Source organism: Pseudogymnoascus verrucosus, assembly GCF_001662655.1.
Source record: "Pseudogymnoascus verrucosus strain UAMH 10579 unplaced genomic scaffold scaffold_7, whole genome shotgun sequence".
Lineage (NCBI taxonomy): Eukaryota > Fungi > Ascomycota > Leotiomycetes > Thelebolales > Thelebolaceae > Pseudogymnoascus > Pseudogymnoascus verrucosus.
Window position 1 is genome coordinate 618,430 of NW_017263658.1, and position 20,076 is coordinate 638,505.

Below are 20,076 nucleotides of genomic sequence, written 5' to 3' on the forward strand. Positions count from 1 at the left end.
CCTTGGTCGACGTCGAAGTCGAAGCCTTGGTCGAAGTCGAAGTTGAAGCCTTGGTCGACGTCGAAGTCGAAGCCTTGGTTGAAGTCGAAGTTGAAGCCTTGGTCGAAGTTGAAGCCTTGGTCGAAGTTGAAGTTGAAGCCTTTGTGCTGCTAGCAACCGATTTTGGGCCAAGTTGGTAAACCTTGACTCCATTGAAAAGCCAGTATGCGTCCTTGTATTTGCTCGGGTTTGCGGCGACATAGGATGCACAGCTGGCGTATTTGGTTGGGTTGGACTTGTAGCAAGTAGTCGCTTGCCAGAAGACATCCTGGCCAGCATAATCACCACAGAAGGTCGTGTCGATGATCAGGTTGTGGTTCTTGAACTGTTTCGCAACATCGCAAGAGCCTCCAACGGTGGTGATGGTGGCCTTGCGCCATTTGGTCGGGTCTGGGTTTGCGCTCAATGCGTCGATACCATCGGCACTGAGGCGAGGGAAGTTCCAGACCTTAATAGTCGTTCCGGTCCATTCCTATAATAACTGTCAGTAGGAATCGGGAACCAATGTCTGTCCGTACTTACCAGCGCGTAGATCCCACCACCAACGGAGTTGAAGCCGTCGCCATAGTTGTTGGTGGAGTCGGTACTGTCAACAGAGCAACCTTGGTTCTCCCACTGAGTTACATGGTCTGCGTAGTAGTTGGAGCAGTGCGAAGTAACTAAGCTTCCTCCCTGAGCAGCCTTGGAAAGGGTGCAGTCCGTAGTCCCTGTGTGCAGGGTGACGGCATTCTGCTTGGCCTCGCTGATATTCTCGATGATATCAATCTCACCATCATTTGGCCAGTTTTGCTGTCCGGAAGTCCAGAAGGCCGGCCACACACCACAGACGGATGAGGGCATGTGGGCAATATCGGCGATGAAGAGGCCTCCATTATAGAGCTTCTTGCTTTCCACACGGACACTAGCCCTTCCGCGTTTGTTTAGGTCCGTATAAACAGTCGTCGAGTCAACTCCCATGTATGCTTGTCCAAGTGCGTTGACACTGATCAACCCTTGGCTCTTTGCTTGACCCTGTGACTTGAAGTCGACGAATCCATGGGTCGGGTCAACATCCTATCAATTTTCAGCATTGCACGATACGCGACACCAACAATACATACGTTAATGAAGTTGAACTGATCAAAGAAAGTCTGTCCCTGGTATACATCTGCAACCTTGTACTCGGTTGGTGTAACGACAGCTGCCGCTGCGGCGGATGATGTGAAAGCAGCCAAGGCGACGGCGCCGGCCTTGACAAAGACTGATGAAGGGGCCATAATATAAATTAAAATTCAAAACAAGAAGCGTAACGACTGTGGTATCGATGAATCGATAAAGGAGAGTTGACAAGCAGATCCCAAAAAGAGTGATGGGCGTTGAAGTCAAAAGCACTGCAGGATCAAGCTTTGAGAGAGAAGGGGCAGGCACACTATATGAGAGAACTCACCCTTCAGCCCCAGATGATGAATATTGACTGGGGCGTCTGTGCCTATCGTCGTCTTCCATGGGCATGAATACGAACCTGAGTGTTGGGTCCTTCAGCACGGAGTATATCCGCCGTATCTCCATTTGCATAGGTATCATTGGCCCTCATGGGTAATACCAAGACCAAATGCTATCTTTTCTCTCGTACCTGGACCCCGTGGGGTTCAGGAACAGGTATGGTCCACGGGTAATGTGAATTTGCAAAGGTCGAGTCACGGTGAGAATAAACAGTCTAGTGGTGACAGAGTCCTGCTACGCCGCAAATGTGCATGAAGCAGGGTCCAGCCGGAAGCCGGATTGGCTTACAGATCAGTCTAGAATAGACACACACGACGAATTGTCATATAGCCTCATCTCGGACTTGTGGGACTTGTGTTGGATGTCCTGGATTGGATAAGGCGTGGACCGAGCGTATATTGGGAATTATCGCTTCCACTCACAGGCCTCCAACATGCATATGGTGGCTGGGCTCCTGTCCATATACGGAAATTAGCCAATAATCGAGTTATGAAATGCAGGTACCTTTCATACTAACGATCGGAACAAGCTCCGCGGCGTCTTCCCGTCTTCCCACCACATGGAGACCAGGTCAGAGATCAGCTCTGATCAGCACACTTTGATCGAAGGTTCTTCTATTTAAGCTGCACCCTAAACACGCAGAGAGTAACACGTTTGTAGATCCGTAGGACAGAACAGACGCAAGACGCGGGGAACTGTGAAGTTCAAGCACCGCCCATATAAGATCAATAGTACTAGTAAAGAGGCAAAAGAAAAGCTTTATTGAGATATGGTGGGCCTGACATCCAGTAGTGCCCTGTCCTTGCCGCTGAGTGTAGCGCTGCCTAATTATACATACTCCGTTAGTTGGGATGGTTGGGGAAAGCAGAGGTCGCTTGGCTCTCCTTCTGGCTCCTTCGTCAGTTTTCCACTGTCAATGGTGGTATCACGTGACTACACATATAAACAGAGCAAACATAGCAAACTAGCCGTAGGTGTGTGTATCTCATGGAAGGTTCGACAACATCACCATAGAAATTATTGGGCGTGTTATATGCTCTAACACACATTGACACCTTCAATTTTTTTACTAAAACTACTCTAAAGACCCTTGAATACTTCAAGATGCCTTTAGATTACAGTAAATGGGTATGTACTTAACTCCCATCTAAATCCGAAGCTTTATTCTCTACCCCACCAACCCCGCGTTGTCCAAGGCTGACCACCACCTCAGGATGCTCTCGAGCTGAGTGACGACTCGGACATCGAAGTTCACCCAAACGTGGACAAACGCTCCTTTATCCGCGCGAAGCAGAATCAAATCCACCAAGAGCGTGATCACCGCAAGCTCCAAATTGCCACATTTAAATATGAGCGCATCATCAATGACGGTTTCCTCAAGCGTATTGAGGGGCTCCTCAAGGCTTTAGAATCCCACAAGTCTGAGGCCGAATCTCGTAATGCCGATGAAATTATATTCCAATCTCTTATGGAATCAGCAGATCCAGACAATGATCAGCCCCCTGCAAGACCACAGGGTGTCCACACGGACGAGAAGGAGCTGCCTTCATACTCCAAAATGATTGCCACCCTCATCGACCAGGTTAAAGCCACAGTCGCAGAAAAGAACGTGGCCGACTCTAACAAGCTGCCCGCGTACCTTGAAGAAGTGAAGCAGCACAAGGCAAAAGTGGACGACCTACAGCGCCAACTCAATGAGAAACTCACGGAGCTCGAGCTCACCGATAGCAAGAAAATCACCAGCGAAAGCATACACACCGGCTTCGACTCCTCTTCCGTCAACAAATCCAACCCTCCTCCACCTACAACAGCAAAACCCTCTGGTGCGAAACCAAGAGCCAAGAAAGTTGAAGTCCTGAATCCGCAAGCCCTTGACAAGACACCCAGCCGAGATTCCGGCGCAGACGCCGATGTCGACGAGCCTATAGCAGCAGCACCAGGTGACTCCTCCGACGATGAAGAACACCACGCTACTGAAATTGGCAAGAAATTTGCACGCATCAAGATGGGCGACTACCGCGCCTGCGTCAACTTCATCGGGGAGCATCCCGAGGTGATCGCCGAGCGTGAGACAGACGGCCTCTTAATCATGGCGTTCGACGCCGAGCTTGCCGGAAAATCCAGCGTGGCACAGCAGTGTGTCCACCAAGCACTACTGTTGCAATACTGCAGGACGCTCGGACGCGACGGTGTCGGCTTGTTCTTCAAGCGCATCACTACCCCAGGACATCAGGCGCAGAAGGTCTTCACGGACGACGTAAAGGATACGTACCTGCGTATCCACAAGCGCGCGAAGGAGATCCTGAAGGAGCGCGAGAAGGAAGAGGAGGCCGGAGGCGTGGAGCAGATCCAGCTGCATGCCGTGGAGCCAGGGACTGAGATCAAGATTTTCGTGCCGCCGAAGGAGCTGCTTGAGTCGGCGGATGAGGAGGAACGGAGGAGTCGCGAGATCTTCGAGGCCTTCCCGCCTGGACTGCAGCGTGCGCTGGAGAGTGCGAGTCTTGATGAGGTCAATAAGGTGCTGGGGAAAATGAGTGTAGATGAGGCTGAGGAGGTGGTGGGGCAGCTGAGTGAAGGGGGGATGTTGAGTTTGGGGGAGCAGATTATTGATACCACGACGGCCGAGGGGCAGGCTGAGTTGAAGAGGCTGGAGGAGGAGGAGAAGGAGTCGAAAGAGGAGAGGGAGAAGTTGGACAAGTATGCTGGGGACCCAGAGTGAATAGAATGAACCAGGAGCATGTTGCGTGGGATAGCGACGAGTAGTCACTCGCTCTCAAAAATGCATCTTGCACCTTAAAATAGTGTATTTACATACCAATATTATTTACCACTACTCGTCTTGTAAGTCAGCAAAGCGATTCGTTGAAGCAGCCCGACAAAACTTTTCCTATGTTTAAATTATCCGCGGACGCGGTCACGATAGTTGCAATTTAAAAGTTAAGTGACTTGTTCTGTTCCTATCTGCCCAGGCAGCTTATATCATACACAAACGTTACAAATAACCAGCGGCCTTCTCTCCATCTAGCTGCACCGCCTACAAGCCCCATACTATTCCGCCGAAAATAATATTGATCACACTTCCAAATGGCTCAAACCATTTCATTGAACGTCAGTACGCCTTTACTGTCTATTTCAGACGGCCTGTGTCCCAGATAGTGGCGTCTAATACGGCCCAGTTGAATCTTTCCTCAGAATCTCCGCCACATCATCATCAATCCCGTCCATGTCATCACCGCCCATCTCAGGGAAGTCATAAGCCAGATTCATCTTTCGCCTCTTATTCGCGCTGCCCTCGCCGTTCTCGTGCCCATTAGTTGCGGAGAGCTGGCCGTAAGGGCCGGCGGAGAGGCTAGCAAGGAGGTCTGAGCCAGGAGCCGAGGAAAACGATTGAGTGGCTGTTTCTACTGATGGTTGGCTTACGTCGGCTTGTGCCTCAGGGGCGGGAGGCGGGGTAGTTGCCTCGAAGGGAGGTGGAGTCAAAGCTTCGACTTCGGGCCTGTCGGCTTCTGGAGCTGGCGTGGTCGGTGAATGTGATTGCCCGGGAGTTGCATCAGTGGGCGTAGCAGGATTGCTGCCGGTACCAAAGCCCTTCATTATGACATCCTCAACTTCGCGCTTCTTGGAATCGATTTCTGTGCGCTGAGCTGAGAGATCGGCAAGCTGTTCCTGCTCCTTCAAAAGAATGGTGCGGTTCGAATTGAGGATTTTCTCGAGGCCTTCGATGAGGAGGGTGCGCGCTTTAATGCTTTCGGCCACGGCCCCTTCGGCGTTGGCGAGGGTCTTGAGGAGACCGTTTAGGCGTGCGGCGTGGACTGGAGCAGATGGAGGAACTGCAGCTGGGTCGGTGAGCTTTTCATAATCCATGGTAGCAGCATTGACGGCGGTTTTTGTAGGTGCTGCAAGCTTCGTGAGGGCTTGTTGTGGAGCGACGAGTGGCACAAGCTCTGTTGGGACAGAGGCGCCACCTTTGGAAAATATACCGCCATCGCCGAAGCCTCGTTTGCCAGACGACTTGTTTTTATCAAGTTCATCAATACGAGACTCTATGGAGTCTTGGATTGGTGTCTCAAATATCTGTCGCTGCCTCCAGACTTCAACGACGCGCCTCAGTTTTTGTTGGACGTCGTTTGTGGCTCCTTTGTAAGCAGTTGCTGTTGCTTCTGCGATGACCGGCGAGAATGCAATCAGGAAGTCGTCCTTCTTGCGGGCTTTTGATTGCTGTGCTACCTCTGTATGAATAGTTAGCATGGCTCCTACGATCTCGGCGATTTCAACATGATGATTGCTGGGGGATACAACGTACCATTGGCGAGGTAAACCAGGTTCAATCTCTTATTGCTATTGGAGTCCTTGAGGCGCTGGAGCCAGAGCTGGCCCGTCCTATCTGCATGTCTCCTGTTTGCGAGTGTCAGTAACTGCATAGTGCCGCTGAGTCTGATTCATTTGCGTTTCGTACCTGTGGAACATCACCCATTGGGCGACAGTGACGATGCTTTCTTGAGTCTCATTGAGAGCGGAAAGCTTCGCAAGGACGGCATCATCAGTGTAGGCCATGATTTGCAGCTTTGGCAGGTATAAGTTGATTAAATTTCGCAATATATGGATCGGCGATGAGTTTCTTGGTTTGTTGATTCCGACTACAAAGCCTTGCGTCGAACGGCGATGTTTGTGGTTATGGCAATTATCTCAGCAATCAAGCAATATTGTTATGGTGCTCTTCAAAGAGAGGACTTGTAGAGAAGGCAATATAGGGGATATGTTCCACTACATGTAGGCATGAGGAGTTGCATATGAGAGTTGTTGCATGTACGTGGTGATAGCTAAAGCTGATACTGTAGCTGCAGCGCTGTGGGGCTTTATTGTGAGGGCGTCTCGGGTAGTTCCGTGGGGTCGACCTCCAGGTCCCAACTTCATGGCCCTTCAGACCAAGCGTCGCATCTAACCCTATAATTCGCATCAACGATCACCAAACCATCCTCAATCCCGTCATAACAATAAATACAATATGGCGGATAGATTCCCTTCCCTCGAAGAGTTTGACTCCGGAGGTAAGCACTTTATAGAGGTGATCTCATTCTGGCTTATCTGACAACACCGTAGCCCAAACCGAGAGCAAGGGAGAGGCCAACTTCGATGTCAGCTCCCCAGCCGGCGACGACTTCCTCTCTCGTGAGAGGGCAGTTCTAGGAGAAGATGCCACCCAATTCGCGTCGAAGAACGACAAGGCCGCTTTCGTGGATGATGATGACGAAGACGATCTGCTTGGTGGAGGCAACAACGGAGGAGAGGAGGTGACTGAGTTCCAGAACAACTATCCTGACGTCAATGCCAACGATAATGTCCGCATCCCAAAAGCCTTTATCGCCTTGACAGATTATACTGACAAATCACAGTTCGGTCCCACTGGTGGCGCCATAACCTCAAGCAACTACCCATCCTCTTACACCCCCCCAAGCAACGAGCCAGAACCAGAAGTTGTCCGTGAATGGCGCGAGCGCAGAGACCTTGCTTTACAAGATCGCGAAGAGAAGTCGGAGCAAAAGAAGGCAGAGACTATCAAGGACGCCCAGCAGAACATCGACGATTTCTACGATAACTACAACCAAAAGAAGGAGAAGACTGTCGCCCAAACGCGCCGTGAAGCCGAGGAGTTCCTTGCGAACAGAGAGGACACCAGCGCCGGGGGCACCAGCTGGGAGCGCATTGCGAAGCTCGTGGATCTCAGCGGAAAGGGTACCAAGGGAGGCGCCAGCGGAACTGGAAAGGAGAAGTTCAGGGAGCTGCTGCTTAACTTGAAGAAGGATGAGAAAGCTCCAGGTGCAAGTGGACTTTAAGTGCTGCGTCGTTGGGCTTGTAAATTATATTGCGTTAAGGGTATTTGAGACGGAGCCAGATCTCACTCCCTGAAACTGGCTGGCGTTAGGAGAATAATAATCCGTCATACACTACCATAGTTAATCCCTTTTGCTAAAAGCGTGATATTTACCCCACAACTGGCACTGTTTGAGCCTGGTGCCTTATTGCATTTGTAATATGTGGTTGGTTCGATCGATCTAACACTGTAAAATGCAACCTGACATTTGGTTCACCTAAATACCAACAGCGGAACTCTATATTTCAGTCAAATAGCCATCTTAACGATAGATCACGGCATACGGGACACAAAGACACTAATATCCTCCTCGGAAGCTCATTCTGATGGGGATGCACATGTTTTTCGATACAAATGAGATGTAATGAGATTGCGGCGACCTGTTCAATGTCTTCTATCTTCATGTACAGTACAATAATCGTCCAGATGCCGCCATCAGTGGTATGTCCAATCCCCGTTTACCCATTGGCCTATCATCTCCTAGTTCTTGCCGAACCACGTCTTGTGTCCGAGAACCATGCGGCTCATCATGTACATCGACCCTATATTGAACGTCAGGAAAAGCTCGGAACTTCGACTGTTGCGCCACGCAACCAGATAAAAGCTTACCAGCCAAGCCACCGAAGAGGATGGTGTAGTATGGGTAGAGAAGGATCTTGCTTCTTGCGGTCTGTATGACGAAGTTAGTTCCAAGTTCAAATATTTGTCTTCCCTGCCGAGCAAACGGGTTGTCGAAGACGTGGGAGGCAGCATACCTGGTTCCATTGGCGGACACCATTCTTTTGGCCCTCCTGGAATAGGCGCTGGTAGTAAGGGACGCGATTCTCGCGGTTGACGAAGCTGTCGGCAAAGATTGATTAGCATTCTATTCGGATAGTTCTGGATCGGGTGAGGAGCCATTGGAAGGGCAACGTGGTGCCTGAGCGTAGCAGGTTTGCGCATAGTGTGTACACAACTTTTGACTTACCCTGCCATTGTGTCTTGTTGTGAATTGAAGCGCTTAAGAGTGGTTGAGTTGTTGCGATGCGTTGCGTGGGCTGATGAGCAGTGAAGTTCCGAGGACATCGGAGGAACCAGGTTCGGATGACTAAGCGGGATTTGCTCGGCGATCAAATACCTACGTACATAAATTCTTGGTGCTAGGGTGCCAGTATGACTTTTGCTCCAGAGAAACACAGTGGCGATGGCATCTGTAATGCTATATCATGCTACTAGGCTAACGGTTATGAAATAGTATGCGCCCAGCGCTTCAAAGGCTTCTTTCAAGGCCTTCGTCGCTGGATTTATTGCGGCTCATCGTCGATGGCCCGCTGTGCATGAATTCGACGTTGCCTCAATACAGAAGCCAATCGCTGAGGCCACGACGAACCTCAGCTTACAGTTCGACATCAAAAGCCAAATCTTCAAATAAACTATCTATAACGCCTTCGGATAATAGCGATGCCCGACTGGAAATATCGAATCGGAAAGGAGGGAGGCCGTACACATCTTGTACTCGGCAGCAGAAGCACGAAGCTCATGGACAGCTACCCAGTGTACGACCTGAAGTCCAAAACAATACTTTTACCAAGCGGGGTATAAACGAAGCCGAACCTATACCAAAACTGTCCGATTTAGACTTGAAATCCGTTGTTGACGAGCTGAAGAAACGTCAATTGAACACTTCAACCGCAAGGTCTTTCGGAAATACGGTTGAACAAGAGAGCACGGAGCGGCTGTGGAGTTATGTGGAGTGTGGACTGCATCAGGATGGCAGTGAAGCCGTGCGAGATATATGGGAGTATATCAGGTCGACAGGCTTGCATCTCCCTGTGCAGGGTCCTTCAGCAATGAGCAAAGGCGGCCTGGCGGACAATATCTGGGTGCCTATCGTCGAACTTGGGTTTAAAGAACCCGAAACATTGGACGGTATATGCCAATATGCCAATGAAATGTACGATGCGTCTGGGACACGGTGGTTAAAGCTTTACTTCTATGTTATTCAACATATGCTTCTAAATCATCGTGGCTCTGATGCCGTTCACTGGCACGATATCTTGTCGCGTCGTCACCGCCCTGGACCAGCGACCTTTCAGCGTCTGATGCGAAATGTCATTATTTCCAAGGAGGGAGACCACAAGGCCCTGAAAAAGATTTATATCCGGAATCCATACCGGTCAATATACTCGAAAATTGTCCCCGTTTTGCTTCAGAATCAAGAATTTGATAAAGCTTTCGATTGGCACATGTTTCTGCAACATCATCGCGATTTACCTCTCAATGCGGACATTGTTCAGCCGCTGATACAATACTTCTCCATATTCGACCCAAAGACGGCAAAGGGGATCTCAAGTGGCCTCACAGCTTCTGGTAACAGCTTGGCCCTCGGAACAACGACAGAAGGAGGCGAGGATAAGTCTGACTCTCGAGAGGACATGCTGAGCATAATGAGTGGCGAGGCCCCAGGCTCTGTAGTAAAGGGGTCGCAAGCCGACCTGTGGGTTGCCCGTTGGTTTGCAACGAAATGGGTGACGTTGGACATCGCCATCAATACTGCGCATGCTCTGAAAGTCGAATCTATCGGACCACTTGCATTACAGGCGATTGCTCTCCGTGAGCCAGTAGCTGCAGATATCACAAGCAGAATAGGCCAGCTGGAACAGCGCGGTATCGGTGTTGGACAATCGACATATTCAAAGGCGCTGACATCATTCGCAAAGCGAGGCCAGCAAGGCCTTTTGGAAGCCCTATTAGAAAGTGACCAGCATCCACTATCTTTCGATGACCGGGTTCTGCAGGAGAAGTTGTTGACGGCCTATGCGAAGGCAGGCGATTGGCGTCAACACCAACTTATCTTGGCTGTGCAACTTGCCAGCGCTATTGATCCAGTGATGGAACAATACAACATGCAGCTCCGTAACCATGCAACACAGAGAGACCAAGCGGCGATAGTCAAGGTACTGGAAACTATGCGCATGAATCGAATCGCCGTAGAGATTGCAACAATACGCTTTATCCTGCGAGCTATACTTCGTCCTCGAACCCGTGGCCATGGGCCAGACAACTCAGTACCCGGATATGTGGAACAAGATATTGGCCTGGCCATCTCAATTCTGAAGAACATTATGGAGTACAATAGATTCGTCCCTATAACGGTATGGCGCGAGGTGACACGGAGACTAGGCATGTTGGGTCGAATGAACGACCTTCATGGCCTCAGCCTGTGGCTCGTCGACCAATACGGCCCCGATAATAATGGACGCACTCGAATATTAGGCACCAGTCCGACGCTTCCTACCCGCCAGCCTCAGCTCTCAACCGGCCACCCACTGCATCCTCTTCGACTATTATTCTCGGACGTCAGGCAGCGCTCAATTGTGGAATGGGGCTTCATCTGGGGCCTGATGTCATATGCCACGTCAGTGGGTTCTAGCCCAGGGCTCATAGCAGCAACCACTGCCGAAGAACAGAAGAACCTTGCTTTGGAGCAGATGACGCAAGGAATCCGTTTCGTGAAAGAGCTGCAGAAACGTGGTGTTTATATCAAAGAGAGCAGTGTCCGCCGCGCGGTGCGGGTGCGTCTTGTGATTCTATATGGCCGCAAGGAATCTGTCCAACAGCACAATCGCAAGTGGCGCTCCTACAACCCGCTAAGTCTTGAGGAAGTAGTGAAAGGGGCAGAAGTAGCGTGGGGAAATCCGCTATTCCCGAGTGTCGAGGCTGTACGCCTTATGATTGAGAATGGGGGGAAGCAAGCAAACCCTCCACCACGGGCGCGGGGACCTGTGACAGGCATTGCTGGAAGCTCTGTAAATGTTGATTTAGATGTTCGCAGGAGATATGATAGACAGGCAGTTTAATGATACCCCTTTTTAATATCGCACTCAATACACTCTGATATATGCTCGCATGTGCTTCATAGCTGGACTTTACGGTGGATTTCACATGGCAGAAACAAATGTCAATGCAGCAGGTCATTGCAATCACTCAGGGAAATCTCTCACAACAGGCGAAATGCCTGTTTGCAGGTTTGCAAGGTATCAATAACTGTAGCTTGCATATCTTCCCCCTGTTATGCCGTGCTATTTATCGCAAAATTGGGTAAAACGGCCACCAACGAGCAGCAACAACCAAACAATCAGAAACCAATTATGCTTCTGGATGTTGTTCTACCCCGCACCTAGAAGCAATTCTGCTGCCTGCAGAGTAGCGCGATATCTCATACATACGCCGACGCGCCGTTTCCATGTGTTATGCCTCTATGACCGTTTTTGCTGCAATCCGGCGAGCCCACCATATCCCCATCCGTTACCCGTAATTGTACGCCGGTCGCTAATGTCAAAACCTTCAAAAACTGCGCCAAGAGCCATCCGCGAATAGCGGAATTCGTTACGTCGTCCAAGTTCGTACCCAGATCTAAACATCGGCATCATTCATCTCATTTCCGCTAGGGCCACAAATATCCGATACGGGATCCAATACTTCTGACGAGCTGAACGCATCGTCGGAATTCTCCCATTCTATCTCCTTTTAGCCAAAGTCATATTCTGTAAAGGGGTATCAACAAACCTGAAACCTCATCTTCAGCCAGTTCGTCAACTGTCAGCCTCTTCAGCTGCGAAAGCACGCCTACATATTGTTTAGCACACGTCGTGGTATCATTTGGAAATAGGCACTCACTGGTATAATAGTCTTGAAATGGTATTTCATCAGGGTTCTCGATCGCGTCGTCGTAGTATGGCTTGCAAGCTTCAATGACCGCCAGGATATTCATGATGTTAGCCTTCACCGCTTCTGCCCTCCGCCTGACGTGTTTCTCATGGAGATATCGAAGGCATGCAATACCAAGCAGCCGTATGGTAGATGTAATGACCTGAGAATTCGCTTGAGCCTCGGTGGAAATATCGTCAGGTAGCTGCGCTCCATGACGGAAGAGAGTTGATTGAAGATAGTCTTCTGTTTCGCGCCGAATTGCTGACTCGTCATGAGTAAGTAGGTTAGGTGCCCACACCTGAATTTGGTCAACGGCAAAGCGGAAGAATGCACCGTGGTCGATATTGGGGTTTTTGGAGGGAACCTCAAGAAGCTCTTTGAAGAATCGAAGAAAATCTCTACCCTCAGAGCTGTCAATACCGCGAGCGACGTTGCTGACATGGTAAACCATCTTTTCAATGCTTTCCATCGAGTCTACGGTGCGGCAATATGTCACAGCAGCAGCAAGAAATGGTGCTGCTGACGACGTTGTGCTGGGCGCCTTGCGAATACCCTGGCGGATGGCATTGAAGACGCAGGTGTAACTATCGTCAAAGTGTTCCAGCAGAAGTCCAATTACTGCCTGTGTAGATCGTGGATTCTGGTTATAGTTCAGCAACTTCTCTGTCAAAATGTTCATATTGCCTCTTGTCCAGTGCTGGATAAGAAGATTATACTCGGGGGTACTGAGCGGTAGAAGTGTGTCTTCTTCTGCCAAGGCAAGTCGACTTATACGCTCTGAGATGTGCCCAGCTGCGAGATCGCACGATTTGAGTAAAACCTCCAATAGGCCAATGATATTCTCCAACGAGACAGGTCTCGTAACTGATCTTTTTTGGATAATAGTAAGCATACGCGCGTACTGCGGGTGTGTCGGTAGAGCCGAATCTGCAGTCAAAACTTCGAGTACTTTGAGGAGGAACCCCGCGTCAAGAAGGGAGGCTGTCTCAAATGTGCCTAGTCCCACAATGCGAATTAGGAGGCCAAAATATTCTGGCCAGGCCTTTATGCTCATGTGGAAGCTATCCCAGAACCTCAGTAGTATGCCGACTACCTTGGCGAACAGCCTTGGGCTTTCGATAAATTCAACGTCGTCCTCAACTTCGCTGCCATATCCACTTAAACCGTAGTCAAATGTGGCATCTTCTTTCACTTTGTTGAGGGCGGCCATAACAGCCAAGGCAATTTCGCTCCGTACCATATGATCTGGGTTTCGCATCAATAGCTGCCTAAATGCTTCTTGGTGGTGTGCCAGCCAATCTAAGAAATCCTCGCAACAATCAGTGCAGGATTTTAGTCTGTGGCATAATGTCAGCATGTATGTGCCGAAATCCGGAAGATCTTTCGCTCGCGCGATGACTTGATCCAGATGAAGCAGGGTAGTTGACAATGCCAGTCTGCTTAGACTGTGGTCATCTGGCGAGCGTCCGTTGCGAAAATGTCGATCATTATCCATCATTCTTAGCACAAACTGCGCATGTGACTCGTCGTAAAGGCAGTACTTCCTCAGGAGCATTTCATTCTCGCGAGTTATGTAATTGCTGAAGAGCTGCGGTATTGGCAGCTGGAATGTGCGTTGGTTGGTAGCTGCCATTAGCTCCTGTTGGTGTTCCTCGACGACAGATGACCGCTGGTAGAAAAGCATATATGCACTCCAGCTCTTGTCAAATTGAAATGACCCATTCTCGGGGCCGCGGTAGTCAAGGCCGCCAAAGCAACTGGCTTCGATACTGTTGGGATCAAAAGAAGTGACATGATCATCGTTGAATTCAACCCATGCCGGATGCTTCCCATGCGATGGTCTCTCTCGAATGTACGAGTAATAGTGGCCAGACTCCGCAGTTCCTGAATGAACAAGTATTCCAACAAGTTCAAACATATCGCTTGGTATTTCCCCATCCATAAGATGCTCCACTTTATACGGACGCATGTCGATCTTATGCGGAAAGCTGAAGTAGTCGTTGATCTTGCTTCGCTGCATGGTGCGCAGGTTGAAGTCGAATCTCTTGAGATGGAAAATCAGATTGTCAGGGACGTCTTGTAGGCAGGCCCTTTTGACCGCATTAACATCCCTATCACATGTCGAACATTTATACTTGTTGTCTCCTTCCATGACCTCGCCATCAACATAGGCCTGAAGGCTCTCCTGGAGCGAACTTTTGCCTTTAATGTCGCATTGTATGGCCGAGAATGGCTCTAGACTCTCCGAGATATGCGGGCATTCCTTGGATTTCACTTGATGAACCAGCTGCCCGCCATAGAAAGACCGAAATAGTAGCTTGTCTTCTGGAGATGATATCTGGCTTTCCCAGCGATCTATGAGTAGATTGTAGAATTCATCCACGTCCATCTGGATATTAACATCAATGTTGGTATCGTCATATGTTCGAATAGAAAGTGCAAGGCTGGTTGGGTCGATGAATCGTTTGAAGCTATTTTGCATAAATCCGAAGAGCTTTTGAGTCTCAGCGAGCAGCTTTTGATTCGAACTACCTTCTGACAAGGGGTCCTCTAATAAGGGGACGTTCAGCATGAAGCCTCGGAAAGAGATATTCATAAAAAGTTGGGTGAACAGAGAGTTCAAGTAACATGTGTTCGATAGGTTCTTCAAGCCAACGTATCCAGTCGGCGAGCGCAAATATTTAGACCTATCAAAACCATGCTGGAGATCAAGTACATAGGGAACTGTATGCGGTTAGCTTGGTTTAGAGAGGTCCGTAGGTGCATACTTACTGTCATCGTTAGGATCGTACGGCGCGAGGCTCTCCATTTGATTCATTATTTCCTTGTACTGCTCAACATCGTCTCTGGTTAGATTTACGATTGCATCCGCGAGATATCTGCGAGTTGTCGAGTTCAAGACTGGTACATTCTCTGGGAGCATATCGTCATCTTCCATATCAGAAAGGGGCGGGAACAAGTGTTTATTGAACAGTTGTATGCCCAATTGATTCGAAGGTATCGGATGCTCAGAAGCTTTGGCAAATGATGTACACCAGTACAGAAGATTCGAGAGCCCCCGGGCAATAACATCGATTTCATCTGTGGACCCTACAGTCTCTTGTGCCGTATGTTGGGTTAAAAGGGTGCCCCATTGAAATAGACAGGCGTCCAGATCCACGCTATTAACTGACGACTCGGCGAGGTTTCGAAACACCAGGAGCGCAACAGAGAGAGCCTCTTCGCACTGGTCGGGAAGTGACACTGCGGAGGGAATCATGTCACGAAGAAGAGGCCAGAAAGCTGTAGTGATATCCAGCGTCGAAAGAGCAGACAGACTTGGTGTAAAGGTACACTTGCTCGTCATCTGCTTCATAATACTCTTTCGCAATGAACTTCGGTGATCTTCCAAGAGAAGTTTACTGACAAACTCGGGAGTAGATGGTGCTGTAATAAAGCTTGTCCAGAAAGACTGGCTATGAAGGGAAGCTTCTAAAATAGCCTCAAATGCACTGGAGACCATTTGAATGGAGTTCTTCGCCGCTTTACTCAAGCGAGCAGACTCTAAGATCTGCAAAAGGCACTGCAGGAGAGTCGTTGTCAAACAGTTCGTGACAGTCTCGACTGGAATGGGCTCTCGCAGCAATTGCATGAGGCATTCGACAAGTGCTTGAGCAAGGAGGCTTCTAAGGTCCTCATTGGCACAACTATCAAGAACTTCTTGATTGGTAATGGCAGAGACTATCAAACCTAGTGATCTAGATAGGAGACGGCTATCGGGCTTCCCCTCTCGCATTCGAGCCTCCAGGGTTTCGCGGAGGGCGTGAACTGCATATAAGCATTTGAAAGGCTGCCCAAGTGGGAATATTTCAGTCCAGGCTGTGGTGTCATCTTCAAATGCGGCGAGAAGTTTAGGATAGACCGGAAATTTGACGAGAAAATGATAGATCTCCTTTGAAAGCCTTTCCTCCATGCCAAGATAGTCCCAAAAGGCGTCAAAATGGTTTATGACCTCAACTTCCAGGCTCGTCGTTCTCGATTTCGGGCTACCGCCTCGTGGATGCTCATCGTCCTGCCGGGTAACGAGCACTAAGCCTTTTCCAATTTGCAGGTCCTCCAATGTGACTCCTTGGGTACTCGCATTGTCAGAAATTTCCGCGCCCCAATGGTAGAGCTTAAAATTCTTGAATTTGGTCGTCATTTCGACAATAGCAAAAAGCTCTGCCACGGTATTCGATTTTCCAACCTCCAAACCGCTCACAGGGCCATGCTCTTGGCCATCAAATATTTGATATTTGAAATCCAGTGTCTCGCCTTTTACTTCTGTGGAAGGGCCGGGCTCTGTAGGTCTTGGCTTTGGCACCGCAAAGTATGGCTTTAACTGATACGCGCGTAAAAACTCACGGAGGAGGACCAGTGAGCGTGTGAATATCAGTTCTTCTTCGCCAATGGACTGCTCTGTTGAAACGATGGCCATTAGTTCATCATCACCGGCAGCGACATTGTTAGAACCCTTCAACTTTCCGGCGGCATATGACATTTGCTCCAAACAACGATTAACAAGCCTCAAATGCACAGTATGGGCCCTCGGTCGAGCCATTGATTGAATCATCGGACTGTCCACATAGAGCTCAACCAGCATGTTGATAGCTGGGTCTTCAATCGAATTTGATGGAGCTGTCAAAATCATTCTCCAAAGATGCTCAAGCCCATGACATCCTGATGCTGTATCCTCATCCAATAGGTCTCCCTGTACGCCTCGCAACCACGCCTGGATGGCCTCTCTAGTAAAGTCCAGGGATCCGATAGTGTAACATTGAGGCTCAAGTTTTGGCAGGTAGTTTTCGAAGCACGTCGCAATAAATATGTTTCTTGACGACGCCTTGGCGGCCGCACTATTCAGTATCTGCCATGCTATCTCTCTATCCGCTGGGCTTTGCCCTCCATGCCCAACAAAAGCAGTCCATAGCCGTTCACCGAGATCAGGCGTTATGGACCCTGGCTCATTAAGAATGATTGCAAGGAGGAGGTCCCGTCGAGCTTGGCGGGCAGGGCTGTTGAAATTTGGTGACACTGAGTTCGGTTCTTGGGGGCGATTGGTATATTCAACTTCCTCAATCATTATCTTTGTGAGATCACGCTCTGCTGTAAGAATACGCAGGTCGGTTGCGAGATTTTGGCTCAGTAGCCCATAGAGTGCACAAATGCTGCCAGAGGCAGTTGAACTTCTGCTTGCTATGTCTTGGATAGAAGCTAGGTAGATCGTATTCCGGATCCCAGCTTCTGGGCCATGGCGAACGAGTTCGCGGAGCCGATTCGTTGCCCAGTGCTGTACGTCCAGGAGGCCCAGGGGTGCATCTGGACGAGGCATAGATGATTCCCTAATAAGCCGAATGCAGAGTTCATAAGGCGGCGCATCAAGATATTCGGTCTTATCATCCCCGGTAGCTTTCTCAATCAAAAGACCAATTACTCTTTGGCAATGATCTCTCATGGCCGGCGTAAACGCTTCAATTGGTAGAGCACTTGCTTTGTCGCACAGATAGAGCAACTTGTCGTAGTCAAGCAGATTGAGTACAGTGGCAAGCATTCGGAGGACTGCTTCTACCACTCGTGGATCTTGACTTGTGGTGACTGTTTGCCAAATGGTATCTGTTTCCTTGTTTGTGTAAGACTTCGTTGCCATGAGGAAACCGACAATATTGCCACTTTCGCTAATGATCTCAGGGTGGGAACCAGTTCCAACTATGTAGTCGACGAGCTTATTTGCCATAATATATTCGGCGAAATGAATGAGGATTGGTTGGCGAGATGAATCCTCCCTTTTATGCTTCGTGTAGAGGCTCAGAAGTTCTGTGCACATAGTCGTCACTCCACATACGCGCAACTGCATCTGGCCACACACAATAATCTTCTTGAGCATGGAGAACTTCCACTCGGCAGATATGACTATGCCACTGTACTTCGGCGGCATGGTAGGATGCGACTGTAATTGATCGCGGATGGATTCTTCAACGGGAGAGTTCTCCGAGTTTAAGGCTGCGAGATAAATCCGAGAGAGTCCAATAATGTGTACGAGAGCGGCCTCGGCTGTCAGCATTGTCGCATGCTTCTCGATAATGGTATCAAGGGCTGGCGCAAGGACTTTGAAGAATTGGTATCCTTGATTGATAAGTAGCTCGCTATTCTCCATTGGGGACCGGTAGGCGGGGCCGGGATTGTTGTAATATGATAAACTGGAGGAGATGGCCAGGTCAACGATGCGTGATGGTTCGGTCAAATCTTCGACTCCTTTGGGATATTTGGATATTAACGCCAAGTGCCCTCGAACAAACCGAGTGAGTGCAGGTATACTGCCGACGCCATCGATGAAATGCCTCACCATGCTGCTCACTTCATCACCCCAGTCGAAGCGGTAGTGTTGTTCCAAGTTGTGGCCAATGTTGAAGTCCCTTTTCTGAAGTAGCCATCCAAATGCCGTGAGATATGGTCTGGAAACCAGCATTGGTTGGGAGGTCTGATCGTCAAGCTCTTCGTACTTGGCAAGAGTTCTAATATCCATCGACACAAAGCGAGCCGTAAGTTCCGCATATTGCATGAAAAACTCCGATAGAGCGAGCCGACTATCGCGACTCTTCTGTAGGAAGCTCCCGAAAAAACTTCTGCGGCAAATTAGTAAAGTTCGGCTTTAGAAGGCTTAGAAACTTACCTTCGTCGGCTAAGAGCCGTGACGATGTCAGGAAACTTATTCCAGAACTCTGGGTGTTTCTCGTAGGACTCAAACCAAGAGACATCGGAGTCCTTCGTAAGCTGGAGATAGCTAGCTATCCAGTCTCTTAATCTGCAGAACATGTCGTCGCCATCCACGGCGTCTGTGGACGTGTCAGCATCTACCTCACAATATATGAAAGGCTGCCTACCATGTTCGAAGAAGTGTGCAATTTTGCGGACGGTTACCATCACTGGCTCATTTCCAGATGCGTATGGGAAGTCCAGGACGGGGTCGCAGTCAAAAAGAAGTTCGTCGTCGTCGTCGATAACGGCCACAGGTGGGCTCTGTCCATATTCGATATCCTCGTCCTCCATAATGAGCTCCACCTTTGGGCTTCCCAACGTTGAAGAAGAAGAGGAAATAGTTTCTGGAGGGGCATCAACTCCATCTGAATCCACTTCTATGTCCAGTTGTGGGATTTGATCTGTGCCCGACATTTTGGACGGCGTGGTGGGGGAGAAGGAAGGAGACGATGTCAGGTCGATTGCTTTGTTCGACCTTAGGTTGATTGTAACCTTGCTGGATGTAGGTTCTGGTATGGCTTTATTCGAGTGAGTTCGAGAGGGCGTCTGTGGTTGAGTGAGCCTAGCCTCTATCGATGGGCTGTGTTCCCTGGGAGTCGTAACATAGGTCGATGAAGCCTTGCCAGTATCCGCTGATCTGCTTCGTGATCCGCTCGAGACACGCTGCCTCTTTCTTGCGGAGTATTCGGAATCGTCGAAAGGTTTAGGTCGAGTTGAACACGGCTCGGACGATACCGCACGTTCTCGCGACACTTCGATCGCTTCGAGGTCCATCTGGCCGAACCAGAGCACTGATTGTAGGTAAGGCCAAGGTGCTCTGGTACAGTGTGATTAGGCACAGTGACTTTGAAATCACAGACCTGCTTCGGATGTGGTGCTGTGTAGAATCGCCATATGGAGGGGTTGTGGATAGGCAACGATGGTAATAACAAGCTTTTGGGCGGCGTGGTCGTGGTGCAAACGAATATTAGATAGAAGGTGGTGAATAGAGAGCCCCGCCTTAGCTGTCTGGAAATAGCTGTAGGTGGTGCAGGCACTTGTCGATAAGGTAGACGAGCTCACAAGCGTGTCGGATGGTGATCAATCGCGAGCTACCCAGTCCACAAAAGGTACAACCACCCCACGTATAATTTAGAGTGCTTGGATGTACCGTTACAGTACGACTACAACACAACCTCGTACGTCGCAAATATCAACTCTTAAATCTCATGAGCGAC

At 49.5% G+C, this 20,076-nt stretch overlaps 7 protein-coding genes across 7 annotated transcripts in view; 3 read left to right on the top strand and 4 right to left on the bottom strand.

The window, feature by feature from the left end:
- The window catches only part of VE01_02983 (uncharacterized protein), a gene marked incomplete at both ends in the record, with an annotated part of 2,353 nt that extends 1,058 nt beyond the window's left edge, over positions 1 to 1,295 (bottom strand). Inside the window, 4 exons of the mRNA XM_018272482.1 lie at positions 12 to 149; positions 182 to 511; positions 562 to 1,092; positions 1,140 to 1,295. Coding sequence (XP_018133135.1) covers positions 12 to 149; positions 182 to 511; positions 562 to 1,092; positions 1,140 to 1,295 — 1,155 coding nt within the window. The remainder of the gene's footprint in view (positions 1 to 11; positions 150 to 181; positions 512 to 561; positions 1,093 to 1,139) is intronic.
- A 940-nt stretch (positions 1,296 to 2,235) lies between these two features.
- CDC37 (hsp90 co-chaperone Cdc37) lies at positions 2,236 to 4,524 on the top strand. The gene is made up of 2 exons (XM_018272483.2): positions 2,236 to 2,649; positions 2,735 to 4,524. The coding sequence occupies exons 1-2, from the start codon at positions 2,626 to 2,628 to the stop codon at positions 4,238 to 4,240; spliced, it is 1,530 nt and encodes a 509-aa protein (XP_018133132.1). The 5' UTR covers positions 2,236 to 2,625; the 3' UTR covers positions 4,241 to 4,524.
- VE01_02985 (uncharacterized protein) lies at positions 4,467 to 6,340 on the bottom strand. The gene is made up of 3 exons (XM_018272484.2): positions 5,978 to 6,340; positions 5,825 to 5,916; positions 4,467 to 5,750 (listed from the first exon to the last, which is right to left on the bottom strand). Exons 1-3 carry the CDS (start codon positions 6,073 to 6,075, stop codon positions 4,684 to 4,686), a joined length of 1,257 nt encoding a protein of 418 aa, XP_018133133.1. The 5' UTR covers positions 6,076 to 6,340; the 3' UTR covers positions 4,467 to 4,683.
- Positions 6,341 to 6,447: 107 nt separating this feature from the next.
- On the top strand, positions 6,448 to 7,470 carry VE01_02986 (uncharacterized protein). The gene is made up of 3 exons (XM_018272485.2): positions 6,448 to 6,569; positions 6,622 to 6,860; positions 6,915 to 7,470. The coding sequence occupies exons 1-3, from the start codon at positions 6,527 to 6,529 to the stop codon at positions 7,353 to 7,355; spliced, it is 723 nt and encodes a 240-aa protein (XP_018133130.1). The 5' UTR covers positions 6,448 to 6,526; the 3' UTR covers positions 7,356 to 7,470.
- A 304-nt stretch (positions 7,471 to 7,774) lies between these two features.
- On the bottom strand, positions 7,775 to 8,472 carry VE01_02987 (uncharacterized protein). Its single transcript, XM_018272486.2, has 4 exons — positions 8,361 to 8,472; positions 8,149 to 8,233; positions 8,003 to 8,063; positions 7,775 to 7,935 (listed from the first exon to the last, which is right to left on the bottom strand). The coding sequence occupies exons 1-4, from the start codon at positions 8,456 to 8,458 to the stop codon at positions 7,874 to 7,876; spliced, it is 306 nt and encodes a 101-aa protein (XP_018133131.1). The 5' UTR covers positions 8,459 to 8,472; the 3' UTR covers positions 7,775 to 7,873.
- A 71-nt stretch (positions 8,473 to 8,543) lies between these two features.
- Positions 8,544 to 11,298, top strand: VE01_02988 (uncharacterized protein). Its single transcript, XM_018272487.2, has one exon. The coding sequence runs from the start codon at positions 8,629 to 8,631 to the stop codon at positions 11,230 to 11,232; it is 2,604 nt and encodes an 867-aa protein (XP_018133138.2). The 5' UTR covers positions 8,544 to 8,628; the 3' UTR covers positions 11,233 to 11,298.
- A 126-nt stretch (positions 11,299 to 11,424) lies between these two features.
- On the bottom strand, positions 11,425 to 19,884 carry VE01_02989 (uncharacterized protein). Its single transcript, XM_018272488.2, has 6 exons — positions 18,985 to 19,884; positions 18,774 to 18,936; positions 14,858 to 18,726; positions 12,053 to 14,809; positions 11,942 to 12,001; positions 11,425 to 11,892 (listed from the first exon to the last, which is right to left on the bottom strand). Exons 1-6 carry the CDS (start codon positions 19,631 to 19,633, stop codon positions 11,789 to 11,791), a joined length of 7,602 nt encoding a protein of 2,533 aa, XP_018133139.1. The 5' UTR covers positions 19,634 to 19,884; the 3' UTR covers positions 11,425 to 11,788.
- Between the last annotated feature and the right edge of the window lie 192 nt (positions 19,885 to 20,076).

Bases quoted from the DNA above. Each gene is read 5' to 3' on its own strand.
- CDC37 (XM_018272483.2), top strand. From the start codon at position 2,626: ATGCCTTTAGATTACAGTAAATGG. The intron at 2,650-2,734 runs GTATGTACTTAA...CCACCACCTCAG, and splicing joins CTTTAGATTACAGTAAATGG to GATGCTCTCGAGCTGAGTGA.
- VE01_02985 (XM_018272484.2), bottom strand. From the start codon at position 6,075: ATGGCCTACACTGATGATGCCGTCCTTGCGAAGCTTTCCGCTCTCAAT. The intron at 5,917-5,977 runs GTACGAAACGCA...ACTCGCAAACAG, and splicing joins CAATGGGTGATGTTCCACAG to GAGACATGCAGATAGGACGG. The intron at 5,751-5,824 runs GTACGTTGTATC...CTATTCATACAG, and splicing joins CCTGGTTTACCTCGCCAATG to AGGTAGCACAGCAATCAAAA.
- VE01_02986 (XM_018272485.2), top strand. From the start codon at position 6,527: ATGGCGGATAGATTCCCTTCCCTCGAAGAGTTTGACTCCGGAG. The intron at 6,570-6,621 runs GTAAGCACTTTA...ACAACACCGTAG, and splicing joins CGAAGAGTTTGACTCCGGAG to CCCAAACCGAGAGCAAGGGA. The intron at 6,861-6,914 runs GTCCGCATCCCA...GACAAATCACAG, and splicing joins ACGTCAATGCCAACGATAAT to TTCGGTCCCACTGGTGGCGC.
- VE01_02987 (XM_018272486.2), bottom strand. From the start codon at position 8,458: ATGTCCTCGGAACTTCACTGCTCATCAGCCCACGCAACGCATCGCAAC. The intron at 8,234-8,360 runs GTAAGTCAAAAG...CTTTGCCGACAG, and splicing joins CAACAAGACACAATGGCAGG to CTTCGTCAACCGCGAGAATC. The intron at 7,936-8,002 runs GTAAGCTTTTAT...CGTTCAATATAG, and splicing joins CCTCTTCGGTGGCTTGGCTG to GGTCGATGTACATGATGAGC.
- VE01_02988 (XM_018272487.2), top strand. From the start codon at position 8,629: ATGCGCCCAGCGCTTCAAAGGCTTCTTTCAAGGCCTTCGTCGCTGGAT.
- VE01_02989 (XM_018272488.2), bottom strand. From the start codon at position 19,633: ATGGACCTCGAAGCGATCGAAGTGTCGCGAGAACGTGCGGTATCGTCC. The intron at 18,937-18,984 runs GTAGGCAGCCTT...ACACGTCCACAG, and splicing joins TGCACACTTCTTCGAACATG to ACGCCGTGGATGGCGACGAC. The intron at 18,727-18,773 runs GTAAGTTTCTAA...AATTTGCCGCAG, and splicing joins ACGGCTCTTAGCCGACGAAG to AAGTTTTTTCGGGAGCTTCC.